Raw genomic sequence first — 25,491 nt, forward strand, 5'->3', positions numbered from 1 at the left:
TTAAAGGAAGTGTTTAATTAAGTATTTTCTCAAACTAATGGGGAAGGAGTAACGAGTCGGTATGAATCACATGGACATCTATCCACTTACTCTATAAGCATTTGATTAATATTATGTATATTACCCCACATACTTTACAGACTGAGCCCATAGTTAGGGATTGGAAAGTATTGGAAAGACACCTGGTACAAGTTATGACACTACTCACAATACGAAAGCATCATCGTTTATCATGGCATAATAATGTCGCCATCTTATAAAGTTATCAATCACGACGCACATATGTTAGATCATTGATGACTGGGCGAAGAATGGAATCCAATTCCCCGTGGTTCATATAGAAGTATGAGATTGACCAAAAGTAACTCATTAGACAAGGAATGAAAAAATGTATCTTAATGTGCAATCCTTTTGATAATATGAAGACAAGTTTCTCCAAAGACACGAACAATTAAAAAAAAAAAGACTGAAAATCGATTTCCAATTTATTTGACATATTTTCAATAAAAATGGATCATTTTCTAAAGGAAACATACATCAATAATACATTCTGTGTAATGAATACTTCCTGAACGCAATATGTCATGTATGTTAAATCTATACATGTAATCATCTTTTTTACGGCCGTCTTTCATATGCAACGGGAAGTAATTAATAAAAAAAATAAAATACACACTCGGTAATATTAGAAAGTGATTCGCAGGAAAAAGCAAGTCAATGTTTGTTAATATTGAGATGGATTCAATCGTCCTCAGCGTTACCTCATTGTTTTGTGTTTGTACAGGTAAGAGTGTTAAAGCAATCTTAGGAAGAGATAGCACGAGACTCGAGCTATTCTGGAAATGTGAATTTAACTTTAATAGCTGTAAATATAACTCTATTTTTTTTAAACAATTGTAAAAAAAAAGTTATATCAACTTATCAAACACGCTTATTTCCTCGCGCCCGAGGGGTCTCAATGCGGGAGGAAGCCAGATACTCCGTAGAATATCCACGTGGCCGAATATCACTTCATGTCCGATCGTTTGGAGAGCTGTTGAAATAATCCCGGTATATCAAGCTACATTGTATATAGGGTGTTAGTGTTGATCTCTAGGTTTTATTATTTAAAAAAATCTTTGCAAAACGAGGAAAGGATATTAATTAACTAATTACAAATCAATTAGGAAAAAAGTGGTTTGACTTAGTAAGGTATTGTACAACGTACTATTAACAACTATGGTCATTTATATTGATTAAGTCTGATGTATTGTGGTTTGGTTGGCTGTGGTATGTCTGTGCTTGCATCATTCTAATAGCACGGAACCCATGCCGACCTTTATTGTCACCTTTCTGAAGAACACTGCCAGAGGAACCAAGTAGGCCACTATCCCGGTAAGTGACTTGGACGAATGATTTGAATTGCCCAATCATTCGTCCAAGTCACTACAATACTGTCATTGAACAAGAACCAGGGGGTATTTTAACGTGAGCTACACTCTATCAAAGACAAAAGTTAGGAGATTGTCGAGGGAAACATTAGGAAAACGGACTTTTCTAGAAAGAAAAGATAAGATCTCAGATTTTGTCGTCTCTGACGATCTGAAGAGAAGTCATTGTAGAATTGGTACATTACAGGTGTGGACGTAGAGTTGACAGCCTCTCCTTCTTTTGTTGTGGAGGGAGATTCAATAAACTTGACCTGTTCTGTGGGAGAGGATGATATCATGGAAGCCACATTTTTCAAAGAAAGCACAGCATATCTGGGATATGTACGGCTGGTGGAAGGAGGGTGTGAAGACAATAGAAATGACACTTGTGATAGACAATGTTCCTGCTCTAAAGACGGCAGAAGCTTTACCTGGACGATTTCAAATGTAACCAGATCACTGGATAGTAGAGGGTTCTTTTGTGGGGTGAAATCCCCAAATGCTACATTCAGCAGTCAAAAGAAGATCAAAGTGATTTGTAAGTATACTTTAAGATCAAATTCGTAATTTATTAAATATTTTTGTAATGACTGGGTATTCCCGTTTAAGAAATGGAAACACTTTTTTTTCTAATTTTCCGAGAGAAACAACCATGTTTTTGCCGTGTGGTACAAATCATACCCACTCTTGACATAGTTATGGTAGTCCGTAAGGTATTAAAATCATATATGTAATTCGCAAAATCACACAACAGTATACAAAATGTCTCATATACATAATATAACATTATCCTTCTTGGCTTCAAGCTAATTTATCATGCTAGTATCTATTAACAATAATTATATATATTCCGTAGAATTGTCAGAGTTTGCTGTAAAAACAGCATATTTTGAAACTGATAACAGTCAAACATAAAAATGATTCAAGTTACATAGAATGTGGTTCATATCCGACATGATTTCAAAGTAATCTGTAAGCATTCCATAGCAATTATATCATAACCACAATGTACCAAGTCAAGGAAAAGACGATAATTTAAATCTGACAGTAATAAAGCTAATATTAAGCTATGACCAGCAACCTCACTTCGTTTTCTTTAAATGAATTTGCGTGAATTAATCCAATGGTATATTAAACAAACAAAAAATAAAATAATGATAATAATTATAGCTGTGATTATTATACATTTAATTTCATATTATGACATTTTGTATTGATAGATAACAATAGACATCAGTCGTTTATTTGTAATTGATAATAACCGTTCCTTAATTACGGACAGGCTTTTGTCGCGTAGTGATGTGGCTCACTTAATTAAGTAGTAGAGTTTGGGGAATTGTTTATTCAAGGAATATGTTCATTGATTCTATGAGATTATAATATAACGTGTTTTTTTAAAGCAATGTTTGTCCCTGTCAAACAAATATTACCTCATTTTTTTAAAAATTCATTCTAAGGGATTTAGAAAGCGTTTTAATTATGTTAGTAAATCATAAAATATGCATACGAGCATTGCTTAGATCATACCTCTGTTAGAGTCATAGGATCTAAAATATTCTTTGTTTCTTTGTCACTGAAATATTCATATTTTAGGACATGTTGATGATTGTTTTCCGCCAACTCATTTATGTCGTTCCGATGCTAATTACCTACCTATTTTCAACAAAATCGCATTTCACTGTTTTTATATCATTTAATTTTATCAATCAAAATAGACATGTGAAGTGAAATGCCTCAATACAATATATTTTTGACCTGAAACAGCAATATTTTGATCAAAAGGATTTAGTATTAAACTTTGTGGTGAAAGCTGACAGTGCAATTAAAATGCTTTCAACTGAGATTTAAAACACACACACACACACACACACACACACATATACGAAATTGCAGTATTGGGAAACGTTTCTGAGATATCCCCCTATTCTTACAATATGTTCTGTCATCGTTTCTTGGGAAGTCCCTACAATTTATTTTGTGCTTTGCTTGGGACATGGGGCCGCGGTGCCCGAGTGGTTAAGGTGTCTCGACACTTTATTACTAGCCCTCCACCTCTGGGTTGTGAGTTCGAAACCTACGTGGGGCAGTTGCCAGGTACTGACTGTAGGCCGGTTTTTTCTCCGGGTACTCCGGCTTCCCTCCACCTCCAAAACCTGGCACGTCTTTAAATGACCCTGGCTGTTAAAAGGACGTTAAACAAAAACAAACCAAACAAACCAATGCTTGGGACAAATACAAGGATCCGCAATTTGCATTTCAAGTTCAAATGAGAATCGATGTCAAATAAAGTCAAACCAATCCAATACTCACACTTCATGCTATAATCACTAGTGGTCTTAGCGGCGTTGGTATCAGATGTAATGCTGATATATAACTAAAACCATTACATCGCACTTTGCAGATCCACCTACAGGGACTCTAAGGATGTATCCATCTAGTGCGCTGATCATCACACGGAAAGGTAAAAAAGAACGAATTGAGTGTCGCATAAGGGGAGGCAACCCTCCGCCGTCACTGACCTGGCAGTGTAAAGGATCACCAGTCAGGGGATATACTTTCCCCAATCTCAATGAGGTAGTATCCATAATAAAAGTCTTAATAGACGAATCCTACCACCGACAACAGTGTGTGTGTACTGCCAGACACCAGGCTAGTCCAAATGGTGTGTACGGCACAAAGGTTGTGGCATTTAGTGTGATCTGTAAGTATGGAATACTTTCCAAAATATGATTGTGTGGTAATGAATGTACATTGTATAACTTTATGTTTTATAGACATTTCACTTAAACAATACAGTACAGTTATATATTTAAAAATCTTCATTTACCAAGCAATAGATGAAATGAATAACTTGATGTTGATGGAACTTATGCATGCCTTTTCCTGGCAAACACAGGCACGTGGTTTGCAGAAAGTTATTTACAAATATCTATCGGCGACCTTGGTCTTATTCTAAACTCAAGTTCTTGAGAAGTCAAAAACAGCTGTGATTGTAAATATGATATGATATTTAGTTTTTTTTATGCTGACAGATTAAATATACTGAAACGAAAAAGAAACGCAACATGGAAAATTGTGATTAATTTTGTATTAAATATACATATCTGTATAAAAATCGCGGAAATAAACATGCACCCTGCCTAACACCCATACCAATCTTCAAAATCACCCAAGTGTGACTAGAGACCTATGCACTTCCGGCGCGGTAAAAACATCAAAAACCGTGCCTGTACAAACATATGCGTTCTTTTTTCATTCAAACCAGTATCAATTCATCACTAACATTGAGCCACATCATCGCCAATACTTTTGCAAACAATAATTCCTTTTACAATTATGCCACGGTTATCAAAGGTTGATAGAGGACGTGCTATAGCGATGCTTCTGGCAGGGAACACGCAACTTCACGTCGCTCGACAATTCAGAGTTCACAAATCGACTATTAGTCGATTAGTTTCACGTCTTAACGCAACAGGAAGAGTCGATGACCAGCCGAGATCAGGACGTCCACGCGTAACGTCGCGACGTCAAGACCGGGTTCTTAGGTTGGCACACCTGCGTAACAGGAGATTAACGGCCGCTGAAACGGCAAGGAATACGATTGGTAATCATAACCGTCGAATTCATCCCCAAACAGTGATCAACAGACTGCGTGAGGCTAATTTGCGTGCAAGGCGACAGTACGTTGGTTTACCACTAACACCGCAACGTCGAGCACGTCGTATGCAATGGGCAACGGCACATATGCCCAGACGTTTTCCTATGAGACGTTGGAGGTCTATGCTCTTCACCGATGAATCTCGATTCACGTTATTTCGAGCAGATGGCCGTCAACGTGTGTACCGGCGTCGAGGCGAACGTTTTGCTGACGCCTGTGTTTTGGAACACGACCGATTTGGGGGTGGATCAGTTATGGTTTGGGCGGGAATCTCCCATGGTTTGAAGACGCCTTTGGTGATAGTCAATGGGAATTTAACGGCCGTACGCTATCGGGATGAGATCCTTAGGCCCCATGTTGTGCCGTTTGTTAGGCAGCATCATCTAACCTTTCAGCAAGATAACGCGAGACCACACTTTGCAAGAGTCTGTAGAGACTTTCTTGCGACACAGAACATTGTTCCTATAGATTGGCCTCCATATAGCCCCGACCTGTCCCCAATCGAGCATTTGTGGGATGAATTAGACAGAAGAATTCGAAATCGCCGTAACCCCCCCAAATACCCTCCCTCAGTTAGCAAATGCACTCGTCCAAGAATGGAATAACATTCCAATACGGAAAGTCAATGCCCTGATGAACTCAATGCAACAAAGAATTAGAGATGTGATAACTGTTCGAGGAGGACACACACGATATTAGGGCACGGTTTCAAAACTGCTGCCATTTCAACTTGGATTCACGTAGGGTACTACCAATCATGACCTTCTAGCAAAGTGACCTGTTCTTAAAAATCTCTAAACATTTAAAGGATGTTACATCCATATTCAATATTAACTATTACATATGAAATTTAAACATAATGCTCACAAGTATTATTTTATTAAACCTACAATTTGAAGTTGCGTTTCTTTTTCGTTTCAGTATATGATCATTATATGGTAAAATAATCCCGTAAACAGGTTAATATTCAATGTGAAATCAACCGAGTACTCAGGGTAAATAAAATGTTCAAGCATCCGACATAAAGTCGAAATGAAAATAAATGGTGCACTTCTATTTCAGACCAACCATCACAAAACTTGACTTTGTCGCCATTTGGCAATTACAGCATTCATGATAATACAACAGTGACACTAGAGTGTCAAGTAAGGGGAGGTAATCCTCTTGCTACATTATCCTGGGAGTGTAGAGGGTCGCTAGCGACTGGACAGAATCGGACAGAAGCCGACAAAGCTTGGTCCATACTAGAATTCACAATAGACAAATCGTACCACGGACAACAGTGTGTGTGTACCGCCACACACCCGACCAGTCCTAATGGAGTGTACGGTACAGAGTCTGTGGAGTTTAATGTGATTTGTAAGTATGGAATATTTTACTGAACTAAGAATTGAATGAACCTTCATTCAAAATTGGTCTGTATTTTTGTGATATTGTTTTATTGTTTCAATTTACTCATTTGATTTACCAGGAATTGGTGCTAACGATTATATTTAATACCAATCATATACCTTTCATAATCAAAACAACAACAACAACAACAACAACAGCAGCAGCAGCAGCAACAACAACAACAACAACAAATAAATGAATAAAACCCCGATTAGATACGATTTAAAGCACTTTAATGGGGAAAATGCTACTTCAGCGCTAAATCCTATTTACAATATGTAGCATCTTTATTTTGCATATCCATATGCATTGATGTTGACAATTTCACGGGGTAATCAAACCATCAAATATGGTAAAATCGTAACGCTTGATTTTCGGGTGTCGGGAGGTAAACCCATTGGCCACATTAGCCTTGTGATGTGAAGGGTTACCAGTACACACAGATAATTAGATCAATCATAAATAATCGTGGTCCGTACACGCAATCACAATCGAAGATCGCTCTCCATAGTATATGTTCGTTGCCAACTGCGGGCTTACTACCGTATACGCAGTCAAAATGAGGTACAATCCTTATATTTATATCAAGCATATGGTTTAAATACAGTGCGACGAAAATAATATTCAGGGTGTGCTGCGAAGTTGCTAACTACAACAGACGTGGTTGCTAAGATAGTTCCAATGAAGCTATGTAAAGACACAAGCAATTGTAACAAAATTAAAATAAACAACTGAACATTTCTGTTTAATATCTTTTACGGTTTTAATCAACCCACGATTTCGGTCTCAGCACAGCGTGTATTGATACAGATTTAGCAGTGACGTTATTAAATGTTCTCTCAGAACTGTACGCTTTAGGCATATGTTGTTAGCTTACCTTGTGGAGAAGTTATATATGACCCCATTTCCGCAATATTAAGTTTAGTTTTTGACGAAATACTCACTTGACGCTAGCTTTTTGTGCAGAGATCATCGGGTAACAGGAGCGAACGCTAAAACTGTGTTTATCAATACTTTCAAAATGGTGCCTTCTAGTTGACGTTCCGGTTATCATCCTCCACCTCTGGGTTGCGAGTTCGAAAACTATGTGGGGCAGTTGCCAGGTACTGACTCAGGCTTTCCTCCATCTCCAAAACATGGCACGTCCTTAAATGACCCTGGCTGTTAAAAGGACGTTAAACAAAAACAAACCAAACAAACCAATGCTTGGGACAAATACAAGGATCCGCCATTTGCATTTCAAGTTCAAATGAGAATCGATGTCAAATAAAGTCAAACCAATCCAATACTCACACTTCATGCTATAATCACTAGTGGTCTTAGCGGCGTTGGTATCAGATATAATGCTGATATATAACTAAAACCATTGCATTGCACTTTGCAGATCCACCTACAGGGACTCTATGGATATTTCCATCTAGTGCGCTGATCATCACACGAAAAGGTAAAAAAGAACGAATTGAGTGTCGCATAAGGGGAGGCAACCCTCCGCCGTCACTGACTTGGCAGTGTAAAGGATCACCAGTCAGTGGATATAGTTTCCCCAATCTCAATGAGGTAGTATCCATAATAAAAGTCTTAATAGATGAATCCTACGACCGACGGCAGTGTGTTTGTACTGCCAGACACCAGGCTAGTCCAAATGGTGTGTTCGGCACAAAGGCTGTGGCGTTTAGTGTGATCTGTAAGTATATGGAATACTTTCTTAAATATGATTGGGTGGTAATAAATGCATAACTTCATTTTTACAGACATTTCACTTAAAACAATACAGTACAGTCTTATATATATGATTTGATATTCATCATGCAATAAATGAAATAAATAGTTTGATGTTGCTGGAAAATTACGCATGACTTTCCTAGCAAACAAAGACGTGATTTGCAGAAAGATATTCACAAATATCCATCGGCGATTGCATATTGAGATCTTTTTGTTAACCCATGTCTCATTCTATCAAGTCGTTTGTTAACCCATGTCTCATTGAATCATGTCATTTGATTTATTAATTTCAGACATCAAAATCATCAGATTCGACCCTTCATTAGTTTATATCCGTGAGGGTGGGAGTTTCTCAAGGACGTGTTCTGCTGAAGGTAATCCTACGCCAACTACATACTGGAGTCATGATGGAAAATCGTTATCGACGGAGATCATACAGCTCCCAAGTATAGACAGACACGACGCGGGGAACTACACATGTATTGCTACGGCTACACACGACAATGTGTCACTGAGGTCTTCTAAAAGCGCTCAACATTATCGTTCAGTGTGAGTAAAGAAATATTATCTGATCAGTAGATACGCGGTGCGTCGATATGAACCCTTTTTCTACAATTGTCTTAGTTAGCCTAATATCAATTGTTATACTTCCTTTTTAAAAAAAAAAGATAAAGGTCATTTATCATCATTATCAGCAAACACGTAGCCTGGTATTAACAATCCTGTCTTTCCGTCTGCATGAAAAAAACAAATTCCCAGTTGATCACTAAAATATCCATTGACCAATTAGCATAAAGGTAATATTTTGTATTTTATACGGATGACCAATATATGAACACAAGCTGACTTGTGACAGTTCTTCTAACATACTAGAATTACCTTTATATTAAACTGTGTTTTATTTGTCAATTTCCATGGACATATGTACATATAACATATAAAGGATACAAAAAGGATCAGAAAGCAAGTTTCAAGACACTTATATGAATCTAACACCCATATGTATAGGTTGATGCTACATAACATTATAGACATGATAAAACACATTATCATATAATAATGACTATAAACTCTAATGTGAAAACATCAGTTGCAATTTGATGAAATAATTAGAAACATTGTAGCTAATAAAAAAGTTTAAAAAACATGCAAATTGGATATGCTGCTTCCATCTGGATGCATACATATATTTAATATGGTATTAAGCTAAAGTAATAGACGTGCAAAATATTTAATGCTACGTTAGCATAGAAAATCTGTAGAATTACCTTTATCTTTTAGACGGACCTGATGTTTATCTTGCTATTGCTAACGCTACAGAAAATACAGACTTTCGACTGAATTGCACTGCTAACGGAATACCTACTAACTACACGTACAGATGGATACAGATGATCGGGTCAACTGTCATCAGAGACACATTTGACCAAGTGACAAATTTAGGGTATATGAGTACGCTGACTATTCCAAGAGTGAGCTTCCAGGACATGGGGATGTATATATGTGAGGTGGAGAATGGGATCCCTGGAAGAGATGGACAGATTGTACAGAGAGGAAAAGGATTCATGATGGTGACAGGTTGGTTTTTAATTAATTACTCTATTTGTCAATATGGTTTTTACTTGTTGATAGATAGATATATAACAGTTCCATTTTTTCTTTTCTTTTTTCTCTTTTGTTTTCAAAAATGAATAAACTGTCATGTCATGATATCATGATAACTTCCATCATAATTTTATTTTAACTGTAATATGCTTTTATTTGGCTTTTTAGTTTTGTTTCTCCGTTTAAGTATTGGCAGTTTTATCTAAATATGTATAAATACTTTGAATACCACTTTTTGACTTACAGGTAGTCCTCAAGTAATAAGTGCTCAACAGATCTATGTCACCCATACAGGTGTCTCCGTAGATATTAATATCACCTTCATGGGCTTTCCCGAGCCAATTACCACCCTCATCTTACGGAAAGACCTCTCTCTACCACCCCAAGATTATCCTACCGTATCCGTGTCACCCGTCCAAGTGTCAGTGTTATTCTATAACAAGGACGTAAGCGTTGACGGTTACATGGCACAGATACACTTCAGCAAGATCGAGACAAAACAGAAAGGACAATATCAGCTGTATATAAGGAATGTACTGGATTCCTACTACTACAACTTCTCAATTGTTATACCAGGTTTGTACAAATTTGTTGTGTAGTTTTTGTATCCAGTGGGCATACCCCAACAACTAGGGAATACTTCACTTCTATCTTTTGAATGTTATAATGAACTAATTTTCAATATATACTGTATATCTTGCCCCCCCCCCATAAACATATTTGCACATATACATGTACACAGACACATCTGTGCTAACATGCGTATAGCGACAGTTTGCTCAATGAGTCACCGATAATCTAGGAGTGAAGATAAATGTCACCCTCAACAAACCTTCCTTCAATGTTGAGGTTATGACGTTTTAATTTATATGAATCTAGGGAAAACGAATTAATGCTGATCTCATTGTTAACATATGAACTGAAAAGTACTCATGTACCCACCGAATGTAGTTATGTAGTTTAAAAATTGTCGGCAAGAAATGTTGAATATTTATCCTAAATGGTTATATTAAGCGATAACAATAGCGGTCGAGAGGAAATAAGCATACGAAAAAAACTTTGTTCTTTCAGAAATCCTTGGCAGTCATGACACATACAAAGATTATAAGACTCTTTCATATGTGTATATGTAGGATAGGGACATTCCACCCGAGGGGTCACAAAATGTGGTGAAACCCGAGGCTTGCCGAGGGTTTTACCACATTTTGTAATCCCGAGGGTGGAATATCCCTATCCTACATACACACATAATGAAAGAGTCTTTTTCTCTCATATCATTACCGAATTTCTGGCGAAAATGTCCCTCAGCCATCCATTTTCTTCAATTTTTTAATTTCTTTATTTGACGTTTTTACTAAATATACTTGTGATATTCTGAAAGATCATACCCTATTTTTGGCAAACAGTGTTTACACACAAATTTCATTCATTTTGTGGTTAAGTGATGAACGAATGAACAATTCGCCGATAAAAATTACCGTAACTTGACCGACTTTTACGTGGCCGTGATCAAATTGTCAACATCCGAGAAAAAGAAGTTCTATCAACAATACTGAAAGCCAACGCTGAAATGAGTTTCCCAACTTCACATATAATTTGATTTGCACCTCGACATATTTAATCATTTCACAGAACACACTGTACTTTTAAATGTCAAGTCAATTTTTTTTTTATAAAATACTACGTCACTGCATGACGTCACGACTGTCATTGGAATTCCATTCATAGTTCAATGAGAGTGATGTCGATCTCGATCGCCATGACGCGGCGATGTTTCGTGGCTGGTAATTTTAAATTCACTGTGATTTTGGCAACTTCGTGTGTGAACCAGCGAACAGTGACTCTATACGAGTATTCGATCTTTTCTGTGACATAGGATTATATGTGTTTAACCGGTTGTCTTGATGGAATGACGAAGGTAGGTCAGTCGATAGGCTAACGATGATCATATTGAAAGGCTAGGATGGCAGTTAGTTTTCATGGTTACTCTACACAAATATAGACTCTGAGTTACAATTGAAATAAATATTTTTTATATGAACATCGAGGGGTGTCATTTTTACCGAATGTTCGTTCATTTAAGAGCCAATTCCCAACTTCCAAATACACAGGTTACTGAGTAGGCCTAACAGTTACTGACAGTACCGTAGAGTAAACAAATTCCAGGGCCCCCTGCTGACGCAAACGGAACCATTTCATAGGTTGTGACGTTTGACATTTTCTTGTTTATATTTTTTTATGTATGGCTTTTATTTTACTTCCTGTCATTGCCAGGTGATTGTGTGTGTTTACATGTTTTTAATGACAAATGACAAATCTGTCGGGTAGGCAAGTCTGTATTGTACTGTAACTGTTACAACAGGCCTGTAACGTTAGGCGTACTGTAGTCTAACTGTTTGTTACAGTAACGGAGTTATATGTTCGCTCAGATGAAATGTCTAATCGTTTAACCGTGTAGCCGTATTGATTTACTGCTGATATGATATATATTTATCTAAGAATGTATGTATTTTTATAGTTAAGTCCAACGTTTCAAAACCGACACCGACGATAAGGACTGTCGGATGTGAACACAAGCAGACGACGTTGTGAGAGTTGTCCCCCTTGAACGCAGATTAATCCGCGCGCGTGAAATGCTATGTAAGATAGATTTATCTTACATAGCTATCTTACATGGGCAAACTCTATCCAACATGGCGAGATATGAGAGAAATAGGAATCGTCCTAATATCAATAGCAGCCGTGATTATCGTATCCGTCCTGTTGAGTGGAGCTATGCTGACACGCAGTAAGTACTTTATTTTACCTGCATCTCCACCATATGAATACGTTATGAAATTGAACTATGTGTGTTCTATCGTGTGTATTAGGCAAGCGTGTTATATCGTCGTATCTTAGATATATGTGTGGTATCGCCAAATCTAGGGTTTTTGTGTTATATCGTTGTGGCTAAAGTATGTGTGTTATATCGTCTTGTCTAAGGTATGTGTATTATATCGTCGTGTCTAAGGTATGTTTGTTTTATCGTTGTGGCTAAAGTATGTGTGTTATATTGTCTTCTCTAAGGTATGTGTGTTATATCGTCGTGTTTAAGGTATGTGTGTTATATCGTCTTGTCTAAGGTATGTGTGTTGTATCGTCGTGTCTAAGGTATGTGTGTTATATCGTCGTGTCTAAGGTAAGTGTGTTATATCGTCGTGTTTAAGGTATGTTTGTTTTATCGTCGTGGCTAAGGTATGTGTGTTATATCGTCGTGTTTAAGGTATGTACGTTATATCGTCATGTCTAAGGTATGTGTTATATCGTCGTGTCTAATGTATGTGTGTTGTATCGCCGTGTCTAAGGTATGTGTGTTATATCGTCGTGTCTAAGGTATGTGTGTTATATCGTCGTGTCTAAGGTATGTGTGTTATATCGTCGTGTCTAAGGTATGTTTGTTTTATCGTCGTGTTTAAGGTATGTTTGTTATATCGTCGTGTCTAAGGTATGTGTGTTATATCGTTGTGGCTAAAGTATGTGTGTTATATCGTCTTGTCTAAGGTATGTGTGTTATATCGTCGTGTTTAAGGTATGTGCGTTATATCGTCATGTCTAAGGTATGTGTTATATCGTCGTGTCTAAGGTATGTGTGTTATATCGTCGTGTCTAAGGTAAGTGTGTTATATCGTCGTGTTTAAGGTATGTTTGTTATATCGTCGTGTCTAAGGCATGTGTGCTATATCGTCGTGTCTAAGGTATATGTGTTATATCGTCGTGTCAAAGGTATGTGTGTTATATCGTCGTGTCTAAGGTATGTGTGTTATATCGTCGTGTCTGAGGTATGTGTGTTATATCGTCGTGTCTGAGGTATGTGTGTTATATCGTCGTGTCTAAGGTATGTGTGTTATATCGTCGTGTCTAAGGTATGTGTGTTATATCGTCGTGTCTAACGTATGTGTGTTATATCGTCGTGTCTAAGGTATATGTGATATATCGTCGTGTCTAAGGTATGCGTGTTATATCGTCGTGTCTAAGGTATGTGTTATATCGTCGTGTCTAAGGTATGTTTGTTATATCGTCATGTCTAAGGTATGTATTTATATTGTCGTGTCTAAGGTATGTATTTTATATCGTCGTGTCTAAGGTATGTTTGTTATATCGTCATGTCTAACGTATGTGTTATATTGTCGTGTCTAAGGTATGTGTGTGATATCGTCGTGTCTAAGGTATGCGTGTTACATCGTCGTGTCTGAGGTATGTGTTATATCGTCGTGTCTAAGGTATGTATTTTATATCGTCGTGTCTAAGGTATGCGTGTTACATCGTCGTGTCTGAGGTATGTTATATCGTCGTGTCTAAGGCATGTGTGTTATATCGTCGTGTCTAAGGTATGTGTGCTATATCGTTGTGTCTAAGGTATGCGTGTTACATCGTCGTGTCTGAGGTATGCGTGTTATATCGTCGTGTCTAAGGTATATGTGTTATATCGTCGTGTCTAAGGTATGTGTGTTATATCGTCGTGTCTAAGGTATATTTGTTTTATCGTCCTGTCTTAAGTATGTGTATCGTTTCATCCTGTCTAATGTATTTGTGTCGTATCTGATGTAAAGATGTAATATTATAATAGCATTGTACATATGCATATGTTTGTCGTAGTATCGACTTAATTGTTTCGTTGTTAGTGAACGCTTCCGCAAATACACAAATAAATCTATGGCATGGCTTATATGAATACAATATCAGTATAGCGTATTTAATTTTTCAATCTTTTCTATACACGGACTTTTTTTCTCTCTTTTTTTTACATCTAGGATCTGGTCGATTGTCCAGCAGACGGTAAGTGTATGGGGGGGGGGGGGGGGGGGGGGGTATTTTATGCGAGTTTGTGAGGTTTGTATTCATTTAGATAGATATGCTTATGCTGTCGATTTCTGTATCTTGATATGATGCTATGTTCTGTGATCAAATTTGTTGCGCCATGCGTATTTAAAATTATAGTCAAGAATTGCAGGACTATATACCCATGTCTTCGTCTTCTGAATCACAAACGTACTTATTTGTCTTCATAACACATTCTGACAAAAAGTGTAATTGTTTAGAATATCTCTTTTATTGTTCGCATTCCTGAGATTAATTTAAATCATATTTTACCTTCCTGGTTGGGTAAACTTTCATTATTTGATTTTCTGTAATTGTCGTCGTATCTCCGTTTTAGTAGCTCGAAACGGTTAATACATCTATATCAAATAATTAGAATGAACCCTCAATACCTAAAAGTGTGATTCTTTATTTGCTGGCCTATAATTACAGTAGTTGTCAGTGCTGACTTGACGCATTGATCATATGATAATACCCTTGTTTTTCCAATATATCCAGATGCTTTATATATATATAAATATTTTTCAATGATTATATGCTATATATTTTAATTTCTACTCAAGTTGGACTCGATGAAACTACCAAACTTAATCTGTTTCATTTGCTTATGAATTTGACCAGATTAACACTGATCAGTGCGTATGAATACATGGTTAAAATCCTTCCGCGGAACGATTTCACTTTTTCTACACTGTTGTTATAAACATGGATTAATTATCAAATTATCAAATTTATAATGTATTCTCTCATATCTCGCCATGTTGGATAGAGTTTGCCCATGTAAGATAGCTATGTAAGATAAATCTATCTTACATAGCATTTCACGCGCGCGGAGTAATCTGCGTTCAAGGGGGACAACTCTTACAACGTCGTGTGCTTGTGTTTACATCTGACAGTCCTTAGATTTATAATATCGTCGGTGTCGGTTTTGAAACGTTGGATTTAACTAAAAAGAATTAAAAATACACACATTCTGAGATAAATATATATCATATCAGCAATAAACCAATAGGGCTACACGGTCAAACGATTAGACAATTCATCTGAGCGAAAATATAACTCCGTTACTGTAGACTAGGCCTACAGGCCTGTTGTAACCGGCCTACCCTACAGGTTTGTCATTTGCCATTAAAAACATGCAAACACACACAATCACCTTACAATGATAGGAAGTTGAATAAAAGCCACAAATAAAAAAAAGCTTATAACAAAGAAAATGTCAAAAATCACAACCGAAGAAATGGTTCCGTTTGCGTCAGCACAGGGGCCTGGAATTTCTTCACTCTAGGCGTACTCGGTAAGCTGTGTATTTGGAAATTGGGTATTGACTTTAAATGAACGAACATTCGGTAAAAATGACACCCCTCGATGTTCATATCAAGAAATATTTATTTTAATTGTAACACAGAGTCTATATTTGTGTAGAGTAACCAGGAAAACTAACAGTCATCCTAGCCTTTCAATATGATCATCGTTATCGACGGACCTACTTTCGTCATTCTATCAAGAAATCCGGTTAATCACATATAATCATATGTCAAAGAAAAGATCGAATACTCGTATCGAGTCACTGTTCGCTGGTTCACACATGAAGTTGCCAAATTCACCGTGAATTTAAAATTACCACCCACGAAGCATCGCCGTGTCATGGCGATTGAGATCGACATCACTCTCAAAAGCCTTGAACTATGAATGGAATTCCAATGACAGTCGTGACGCCATGCAGTGACGTAGTATTTTATAAAAAATGTGACTTGGCAATAAAAAGTACAGTTTGTTCCGTGAAACGATCAAATATGTCGAGGTGCAAATCAAATCATATGTAAAACTGGATAACTCATTTCAGCGTTGGAATTTTCAAAGTATTGTTGATAGAACTTCATTTTCTCGGATGTTGACAATTTGATCACGGCCACGTCAAAAGTCGATCAAGTTACGGCAATTTTTATCGGCGAATTGTTCATTCGTTCATCACTTAACCACAAAAGGAATGAAATTTGTGTGCAAACTAGTTTGCCAAAATTGTGTATGATCTTTCAGGATATCATAAGCATTTTTAGTATAAACGTCAAATAAAAAAAAAATGAAGAAAATGAAGAAAATGGATGGCTGAGGGACACTTTCGCCAGAAATTTGGTAGTGATATGAGAGAAAAAGACTCTTTCATTATGTATGTATGTAGGATAGGGATATTCCACCCTCGGGAACACAAAATGTGGTAAAACCCTCGGCAAGCCTCGGGTTTCACCACATTTTGTGACCCCTCGGGTGGAATATCCCTATCCTACATATACACATATGAAAGAGTCTTATATTCTTGTATTTAATTAAAGATTACATATGCTAGATACTTCTATTTTGACAAAATAATGCTGTTTTTAATCCTAAAAGTGCGGACTATTTTACTCGACCGACTAGACATGCACAAACCGGAACTTGTCGGGCTTTTCCGCATTTGGACTTGCACAAGCTTCGAGACATTAATATCTAGACCGACTTTTTTATTTGAAAAAAAAAACACCAATTGAAATATAAGGATTGAATCTTGATTTGGTCGATTTCATGTGGTCATGAATTGAGTTGCTCTTGAGACAAATTCAACATGAACTGCTTCGCAGTTCATTAAATTTGTCTCAAGAGCAACTCAATTCATGACCCCATGAAAACGACCAAATCAAGATTCAATCCTTAAATGAATAATAGTAACACCATGTATCCGCATCCGTGCTTGATTAGTGAAAATCTTACTTCTATGTCTTTTTTATTTCCCTTTTTAAAATTTAGAATAATTTAGTTTGTATCTTCCATAATTTAAATGAGTTTTGAGTATTTTGAAATGAGAATTTGATCATCTTTGTATTATATATATACAATGTATAAATGAACACAATATAGCATTGATATACATTCCAAACCAATTTCTATTTCATGGGTTTGTTAATGGAAAGGACTGCAACACAATCAGCGAGACAGCAACAATCACCCGTAGGCGAATCACCCACAGAAACCAACGGTAAATCAGTATTTCTAAATGCCCAACCCAGTGTTTATCACCGGGTACATCAGTTTCCGCCCACAATATGACCCCTCACTCACTTCTATCCGGTTAAACAAGCACTATTGATATAAGTTGATATATTGATATGGCCGATTCATGAGGGAAAGCCCGAAATTCAGTATTTCAAATATCAAAATCTTTAAAATTTTCTGACATGTCAAAAATGCAGGAACATTCTTTCAGACATTATATTTTTTTTTTCAGTCCATCATGGGGAGTAAGTATATACGCATTTTTCATTACATTTAATAAATTACATATATGCTTAGTTTAATCCTAATTATTAATGACAGGCAAAAACGTGGCAAGTATGATCATCGTAATAATAAACGTTTTCTATATTGTGTATCAACATATCTGCATATTTATAGTATATTATATGTGGAGGCGGAAGTGATATTAGAATATTGTTAAATATGGATGTATTTGAAAATAGCATTCCATGATATTATCATACAGATGTCTGTAGCATCATTGCAAACTGCATGATTACTTTAAACTATAAAAATATGACTTTAGCCAAAAAAGTATTTTTTTCAAATTTTATTATAATGATGTGAATTTATATTAATACATTATGTTCCAAAGTTACTATGTATGTATACCGATATATCAGAACAATAAATCTGTCTTCAACGGTTTATATATTGAAGTGAAGTTATACCACATCAGAGCAGAAGCATTAATCGTCAATTAAATCAAACTCTGTCCTAAATGCATCTACTTTTAAATTATTTGAATACAGACAACATTATGAAGAAATAGGTAGGGACGAAGTTGGAGTTCAAGCAGTGCATAACATCGTATCAGGTACGTAACAGGCATATATATGTGTGTGTGAGGGTGTGTGTGTGTGTGTGTTTAGGCTAGGTACATTTGTATGTCACAATACCGGGAAAATACATACATGTGAAGGAAGTGCATGACACTATGAATGAAAATGATTGATGTCTCAGGTTATGCATTGATATTTAATTTACATGCATAAGTGCAATAGTATTTTGAAAAAAAAAATAGTAATAAAAAAAAATTAAAAAAGAAGAGGAGGAAAACAACAACAATAGCAAGTGCACAGGATTTGTCTTGAGCCCTTTGGGCTGTTTCAGCTCATAAATACCATATAAAAACAGTATTAAATTCTACACCTGATACTATATTGTTGGTCAACGGTAAAGGTTTAACCCCAAAGGTCTAAGATTGAACTCTTTCAAAACGCTCTTGGTTTAAACAGTATTTTATTATCAATGGTATATACAAAACATGGGTCAATATATACAATAATTGGAAGTTAGGGATTTGGCAACAAGAGTATGCTCTTATTTAAATCCATCTCCCTATAAGATTATTTGCAATTATGATATACAATATCTAATTATTGTTTTAATAGAAGATACAATATATATTAAGATCATTTAACAAGACCGACTATGGTTTTACTGATAATATCAATACATTGATGGAGCAGAAAAACATCAAGTGGGGAGAGAGAGAGAGAGAGAGAGAGAGAGAGAGAGAGAGAGAGAGAGAGAGAGAGAGAGAGAGAGAGAGAGAGAGAGAGAGAGAGAGAGAGAGAGAGATGAGATATGAGATTTGATGTGAAACCCAATTATTGTATTAAAATCTACCTGTTCTGATAATGTAGTTTTGAACTTGATAAAATATTAATTTATTTTCCTCATCTGTCAAGTTTGGGTTGTAGTAATGTCATGATGCTAAAATTTGTACCCAACCTTGATATTGTTTCTGCCCTAACAGTATCATATTTTCTGAATTCATAAATATAATGAAAGATGGTCTCTTCATTACCACAGGAACATCTACTGGTCTCTGAAACATGATTATTAAATAAATGATGGTTTAACGAGCTACACCCGAGTCGAAGTCTTGTGTGAAGTACCTGGGCACGCCTTTGGCTGCAATAATAATAAATGTTGGGACTACATGTATTTGATTTATTTCTATTAAGATAGAAGAGAAAGTAAGACCTAATCGGATTGTTTCTAATGTGATCTGGCATCAAGTTCCACTCACGGATGGCTGTTGGAAAGAAGGATGACATATAGATATTAGTTCTGCTGTGTGGGGGATGCATATCCAAATTTGATCTTAAATTTGTAACCTTGGGTTTGACCAGTCGCTTGGGGTAGGAGGTTTTGCAGATATGAAGGCGAAAGTCCATGGACAATATTGTACATATTCTGCATTCTATGTTTGTATCGTCTGCATGACAGAGAATCCCATTTTGTTTCGTTTGCTAAACACTGTGATGATGCTGACTTTGTTGCACCTGTCACGATACGAGCAGCTTCAGTTTGTACCTTTTCCAAATCTAAAGTCTGCTGGTGGTTACAGTTCCCCCCATACAATATCGGCATATTCCAATATTGGTCTAATATAAGAAAAATACATAGTTTCAAGGGATGTACGATATAATTGAAATTTCAGTGCTCTAAGAATATCTATTCTTTTCCATGCTTTTGCAAGCATGTTATCTATATGTAACTGCCAAGAGCAGTTCTCTTCGACAGTTAGACCAAGGTGAACATGACTTTTGACTTGTTGTATATGGGTGTTGTTCATAAATAGGGGAGGGTGGTTTGTTTGGTCACGTTTTCTAGATAGAATCATACTCTCAGTTTTATTTGGGTTGAAATTTACTAACCATTGCCCCGCCCAGGTACTTATAGTAGCAAGATCAGAATTTAATATTTCTGCTGTATGAACTGGATTTTCAACTATAATGTAAAGGGATGTATCATCCGCAAATAGACGAATAGTAGCTTGCATTCTATTAACAATGTCATTTATGTATAAAATGAAAAGTAGTGGACCTAATATAGAGCCTTGAGGCACACCTGCTAGTATTCTGCCTTTTTTAGAAGAAGTTCCTTCGACAATTACCTTTTGACTACGTCCATCAAGGTAGCTCGTAAACCATGATAATAATGTGCCAGAGATTCCAGCCTGCTCAAGTTTGTGTATCAAGCCCCTGTGCCACACCCTATCAAATGCCTTACTAATATCACAAAATACAACTCGAACCTCCTTGCCACTATCAATTGCCTTGAAAAAAGTATAAACTATATCGGTTAGTTGAAGTGCAGCAGAATCTTTTGGGGTAAAACCATATTGGAATGGTGTAATGCGTCCATTTTCCATAAGAAAGTTGTAGACGTATTTAAAGATACATTTTTCAAAAACTTTTGCAATACAGCTCAAAAGAGAAATTGGTCTATAGTTTGTCAGTAGGAAGTTATCTCCCTTCTTGTAGACTGGAATCACATTCGCAGTTTTCCAAGTCTCTGGGAAGTTACGTAGAGATATTGATGTATTAAACACTTTTGATAAGGGCCCTGCTAGTTCAGTACTGGCTTCTTTTAAGAGTTTAGGATGTACTAAATCTGGGCCACATGCTTTATTAGTATTGGTTAATTTCAGGGCATCTTCCACGTCAGTAGGTGTAAGATGTATATTATCCAATGAAGTTTCAGTATCTGACTTGGTGGAAGTATTGCATGTAAATCATCTACAACAGATTGCTCACAGAAGAAGTTGTTAAAGGCTTCAGCCTTTTCCTTGGCAGAGCAGAGCTTTATATTATTATGAAGTATTGGTGGATATTGACAATCAGAGGTCTGTTTGAAAAATTGTTTTGCTATTTTCCACCAGTCACGTGGGCTTATATCTCTATTATTATTCAGCTCATCACTTAGTTTGTTCATGTATGAAATTTTCGATTTACGAATTAATAATGTTACTTCATTTCTTTTGTGTCTGAATTCTGCCCACCGTTCAGGACTGTTTGACGATTTTGCAGATTTGTGCAATCGATTTCGAATTCTTATCTGCCTACGAACTTCGTTGTGCATCCAGGGTTTATCGCTGGAGCGTATAGTAACAAACTTGTTTGGAATGTGTGATTCTGCTGCGTGCATGATATTATTAGTGAGTTTGTCTACTTGTTCATCTATGGATAAATTGTTCATATCCCAATCACTATCAGTAATAGCCTGTCTGTAATTTTCATAGTTCCCCTCATTATATTTCCATATCTTCCTTTTGTATGAGTGGCAAGGATATTCAAATCTTGTTAATGTTACAAAGACTGGGCAGTGATCACTACATATGGGGTCAAGTACTCCTGAAGAAATAATTTGAATTTGGTTGCTAATCATTATTATATCAATCAAACTTCGAGAAGTTTCTGTAATACGAGTTGGTTCATTTACAATCTGTGACAAATTAAAATTTCGCAGGATGTTGGATATATTTTTTGATCTGTTCTGTGATAGCATATCTTCATTAAAATCTCCAAGGATAACTACTTTGTTATTCACAGTTAAGGCTTGTTCAATGGAATATTCAACCAAATTCCAGTTGTCAAATCTGGGATGTATATAGAAGGCGCCGACAAGAAGTGGCCCTTTGGCGTGATTGATCTCGATCCAAATTGCTTCAACATTATTTATTTGTAGATAATTTCTAGATGTGAAAGATATATGATTTTTTACATAAATTATGACCCCACCTCCATGTCGATTTCTGTCCTGCCCGATAGGAGCTTGGAAACCGTTTATGTTTAATAAAGTATTGTCAATGGAGGGGTCTAACCAAGTTTCACTTAGAGTTACTATATCGTAGTCTTGTAATTCCAGGGATAACTGGTCTATCTTACCAACAATACTACGTGCATTAAGATGACATAATTTTAAGTCATTCGAAGGATGCGACACAGAGTTTCCTGGACCTGGATTTAGTTCAACATCATTAGCTAATTTAAGAAGAATACATATCATTATTGCAAGAGATTCAGTTAAAGTAAATTGCATAATAGAATTATTGTAAGTGGGTCGAATTTTATCATTATTAGTTTGATGTAATGATCTGTGTTCCACTGTTAATATAATAAGTAGGATTAGTGGTACGGCTTTCTGGCCGTAGCAATAGTAGAGATTTACAAAGTAAATATCAAGTAATGTGAATAGTTTACATTTATGGTGATTAAGTGATCTACTGTAATGCAGCCCAATCCTTATACGATAACTTACTATATCACTATCCATTTTCAAAAGGAAATACATGTACCAACAATACGTAGGAAAGGATTGGGACTAACATGGACATGTACATAAATTCACAAAGTATATATCATAAACACGTTTATATTTGTAGTAGTAGTTATATGTATGTGGGTTTTCATCAATGGTCATCATAGTATCTAAGTTTTGTGGAGTGAAGGAAAGGATGAGAGTAGGTGAAGAAGGAGTAGAAAGATTATTTAGGGTAGAGAGAAATATTAGCAGAAAGGAAAGCATATTATATAGGTTAGAAGGTTGAGTGCATGTATCATAACATTTAGTGCTTCAAAATTCATACATTCTTTGGGAAATTTTTCTATCTTTAATTTTCCATATTTCACAATTTGCTTGTTATTCAACCAATAGTAATAGTATATCATATCGTTGCAAGTTCTGGAATACACTATTACATTTACATGTAATTTTATAAACAGTGTATATATACAATAAAATTATGTTTGTGCTGAATATATAACCAATATTTTGTACTAATTAAGAAGATAAAAAGGAACAATTTGGAACAAAAATGTCAATGTAATGAAGCATTGATCTAATGTCTCATTTATGGGATTATGATCAGATCATAAATAATGTTTTATGTAAGACATAAATTCAAAAGTAAATTGCTTGTTGCTTCGGGGTTTGAAGTACAGCCATGGTTATTTTTTAAACATATCTTTGCTTAGATTTGATTTTTACCACAATTTGAAAATTCTAACATAATATGAAAAACAAAAAACAAAACAAAAATAAAATATATATTTATACTTCAGTATATGAAAAAGAACACGAAGAATCTTTATTTACCTCCTCAAAAGGTGCTTGATATATATATATAATGCACGGTTAAATACCAATGAAAAGCATCAATTATAATGGTGCATTCATCAGATTCTCCGCCGTCCGTAACTGGCAGTATATACCATTATGAGCAGTTACTATATTTAAATACAGTGTACATATGTGACAGCGACTAATTACGTATAACAACGTTTTTTTGAAATTCTTGTACAAAGATCCATACAAAGAAACATACCAAGCTCTTGGTAGCAGATTCATTTTTCTTGTTACTTGTCAGTCGTAAAGGAAATGGCATAATCAGGAAAAACGAAACAAAATAAAAACACTCGTCAGCTAACAAAAATCACCGGAGGCCTTGACCTTCCAAGAGATTCAAAGTCATTGTGGCGCTTGAACATTAGGTAATGAAAAGGAAACTAAACAAAACTCTCGGTGACCAAGATAATAATTACTGTTTACAGAACTTTAAGAGCTGCTTCTGTTTCTGCCTTTTGGATTATCATACTATAGTCTCTAAAGCTCTACAAAGTCAAAAAAAATCTTAGTCGACCTGTTTACAATCAATAAAGCTATTGTTGATGTTATGGCTAGAGATTGTATTGGTCAAACCATTATCCAAGAGTAAATCTTCTGTTTCAGCATTGATTAAATATATATTAGGAGTTCGATAAATGTTTTCAGCAAGTTTCAACTTGCCGAATTGAATTTTCATATAGTCTTTTTACAATCTCGGCTAAGTAATAAACACGATAGCATTTTCAATTCGTTCGAAATGTATTCCTTAAAACGTATCCGTCATCAAATATGTTCACCCTGTCACTATCATAAAAATGACAATTACTTTGTCCGACTTGACGGAGATAAATTACATTACGATACTTACCCTGATCAATAGAGGAAATAAAAAGGAGCATATTATCAAACGATCAAGTTAATCCGATTATATGATAGTTAATATTATTAAGACTATCCTATATGGTGTGCATGATGGTTTAAGTGTGAGATATTGATTTTGCGTCACCTATATCATCAAGTCACCTATTATGATCGCATTTTCACCGTTGTCGTTGGCCGAACGTCGTAACCTTATGCACAGATATAACAGAAATCAATCTTCATTACCTGTTGTTATCCAACATTATTGCGGTGATAATTCTTTCCAATAACAAAAAACAGCATAATTACAATTGATGTATTAGTTTATGTTTATCATATCCTAAAAACGGAGTGAAATGATAGTACCTTGCACTTTTTCCTTAGTCAGATTAGATTAATTAGATTAATTAGATTAATACAATCTAAGGTAATTTACATTGTAATATATCTAGTGTCTATTTTCTAGCATCCAGTAGGTTGATAAAAGTCATCCGTGGACGGAAATGAGATATTGTGCTAACATACACTATCATTGCTTAGTTTCTGGATGATTATGGTGTCCGTGCATTTCTCTAAAAATCAATTAAATCAAGAGAGACGTTATAACTAATATCAGCGAATTGTTGGTGTGATATGTTCATGGTAATTCTAAAGTTGATATTTCTTCCTTCTAACCAAGTTTCGTCTTTCTATTGTCTGCTTTGACATTGCCATATGTCTGGCCTTCAGAAAACCGTTTGCCATTTGAGGAAGCATTTGGGTTTGCTCACCTGACCGGGACATACCAGAATTAATAAAATGGTACTTTTTACTTATGTGTAGCCCTTAACATTTCGGACATAGGACGGCTGGTTCGCCCGTTATCAGTATATTATAACCGAATTAGATCAGAATTATTCAGATAACTCAGCGACATAGTACTGCTAAGTCGACATCCTTTCCGAGCTATGACAAATAGACAAACACATGTACACTGCAGCCTCCGAAAAAGCACTTCCATAACACATGCATGGCACATCAGAGGTGGCAGTCCTT

The 25,491-nt window shown here is 35.9% G+C and overlaps 1 protein-coding gene and 1 long non-coding RNA gene across 2 annotated transcripts; both read left to right on the forward strand.

Moving 5' to 3' along the window:
* The first annotated feature begins 5,999 nt into the window (after positions 1 to 5,999).
* On the forward strand, positions 6,000 to 12,178 carry LOC117340551. The gene is made up of 6 exons (XM_033902309.1): positions 6,000 to 6,426; positions 7,844 to 8,730; positions 9,463 to 9,759; positions 10,033 to 10,362; positions 10,858 to 10,907; positions 12,149 to 12,178. Exons 3-6 carry the CDS (start codon positions 9,573 to 9,575, stop codon positions 12,176 to 12,178), a joined length of 597 nt encoding a protein of 198 aa, XP_033758200.1. The 5' UTR covers positions 6,000 to 6,426; positions 7,844 to 8,730; positions 9,463 to 9,572.
* Positions 12,179 to 12,494: 316 nt separating this feature from the next.
* LOC117340340 lies at positions 12,495 to 17,656 on the forward strand. Its single transcript, XR_004535441.1, has 3 exons — positions 12,495 to 12,574; positions 14,577 to 14,601; positions 17,592 to 17,656. It is a non-coding gene; the product is annotated as an uncharacterized LOC117340340 (long non-coding RNA).
* The last annotated feature ends 7,835 nt before the right edge of the window (positions 17,657 to 25,491 follow it).

The sequence above is a fragment of the Pecten maximus genome, chromosome 13 (assembly GCF_902652985.1).
Source record: "Pecten maximus chromosome 13, xPecMax1.1, whole genome shotgun sequence".
NCBI classification, from domain to species: domain Eukaryota; kingdom Metazoa; phylum Mollusca; class Bivalvia; order Pectinida; family Pectinidae; genus Pecten; species Pecten maximus.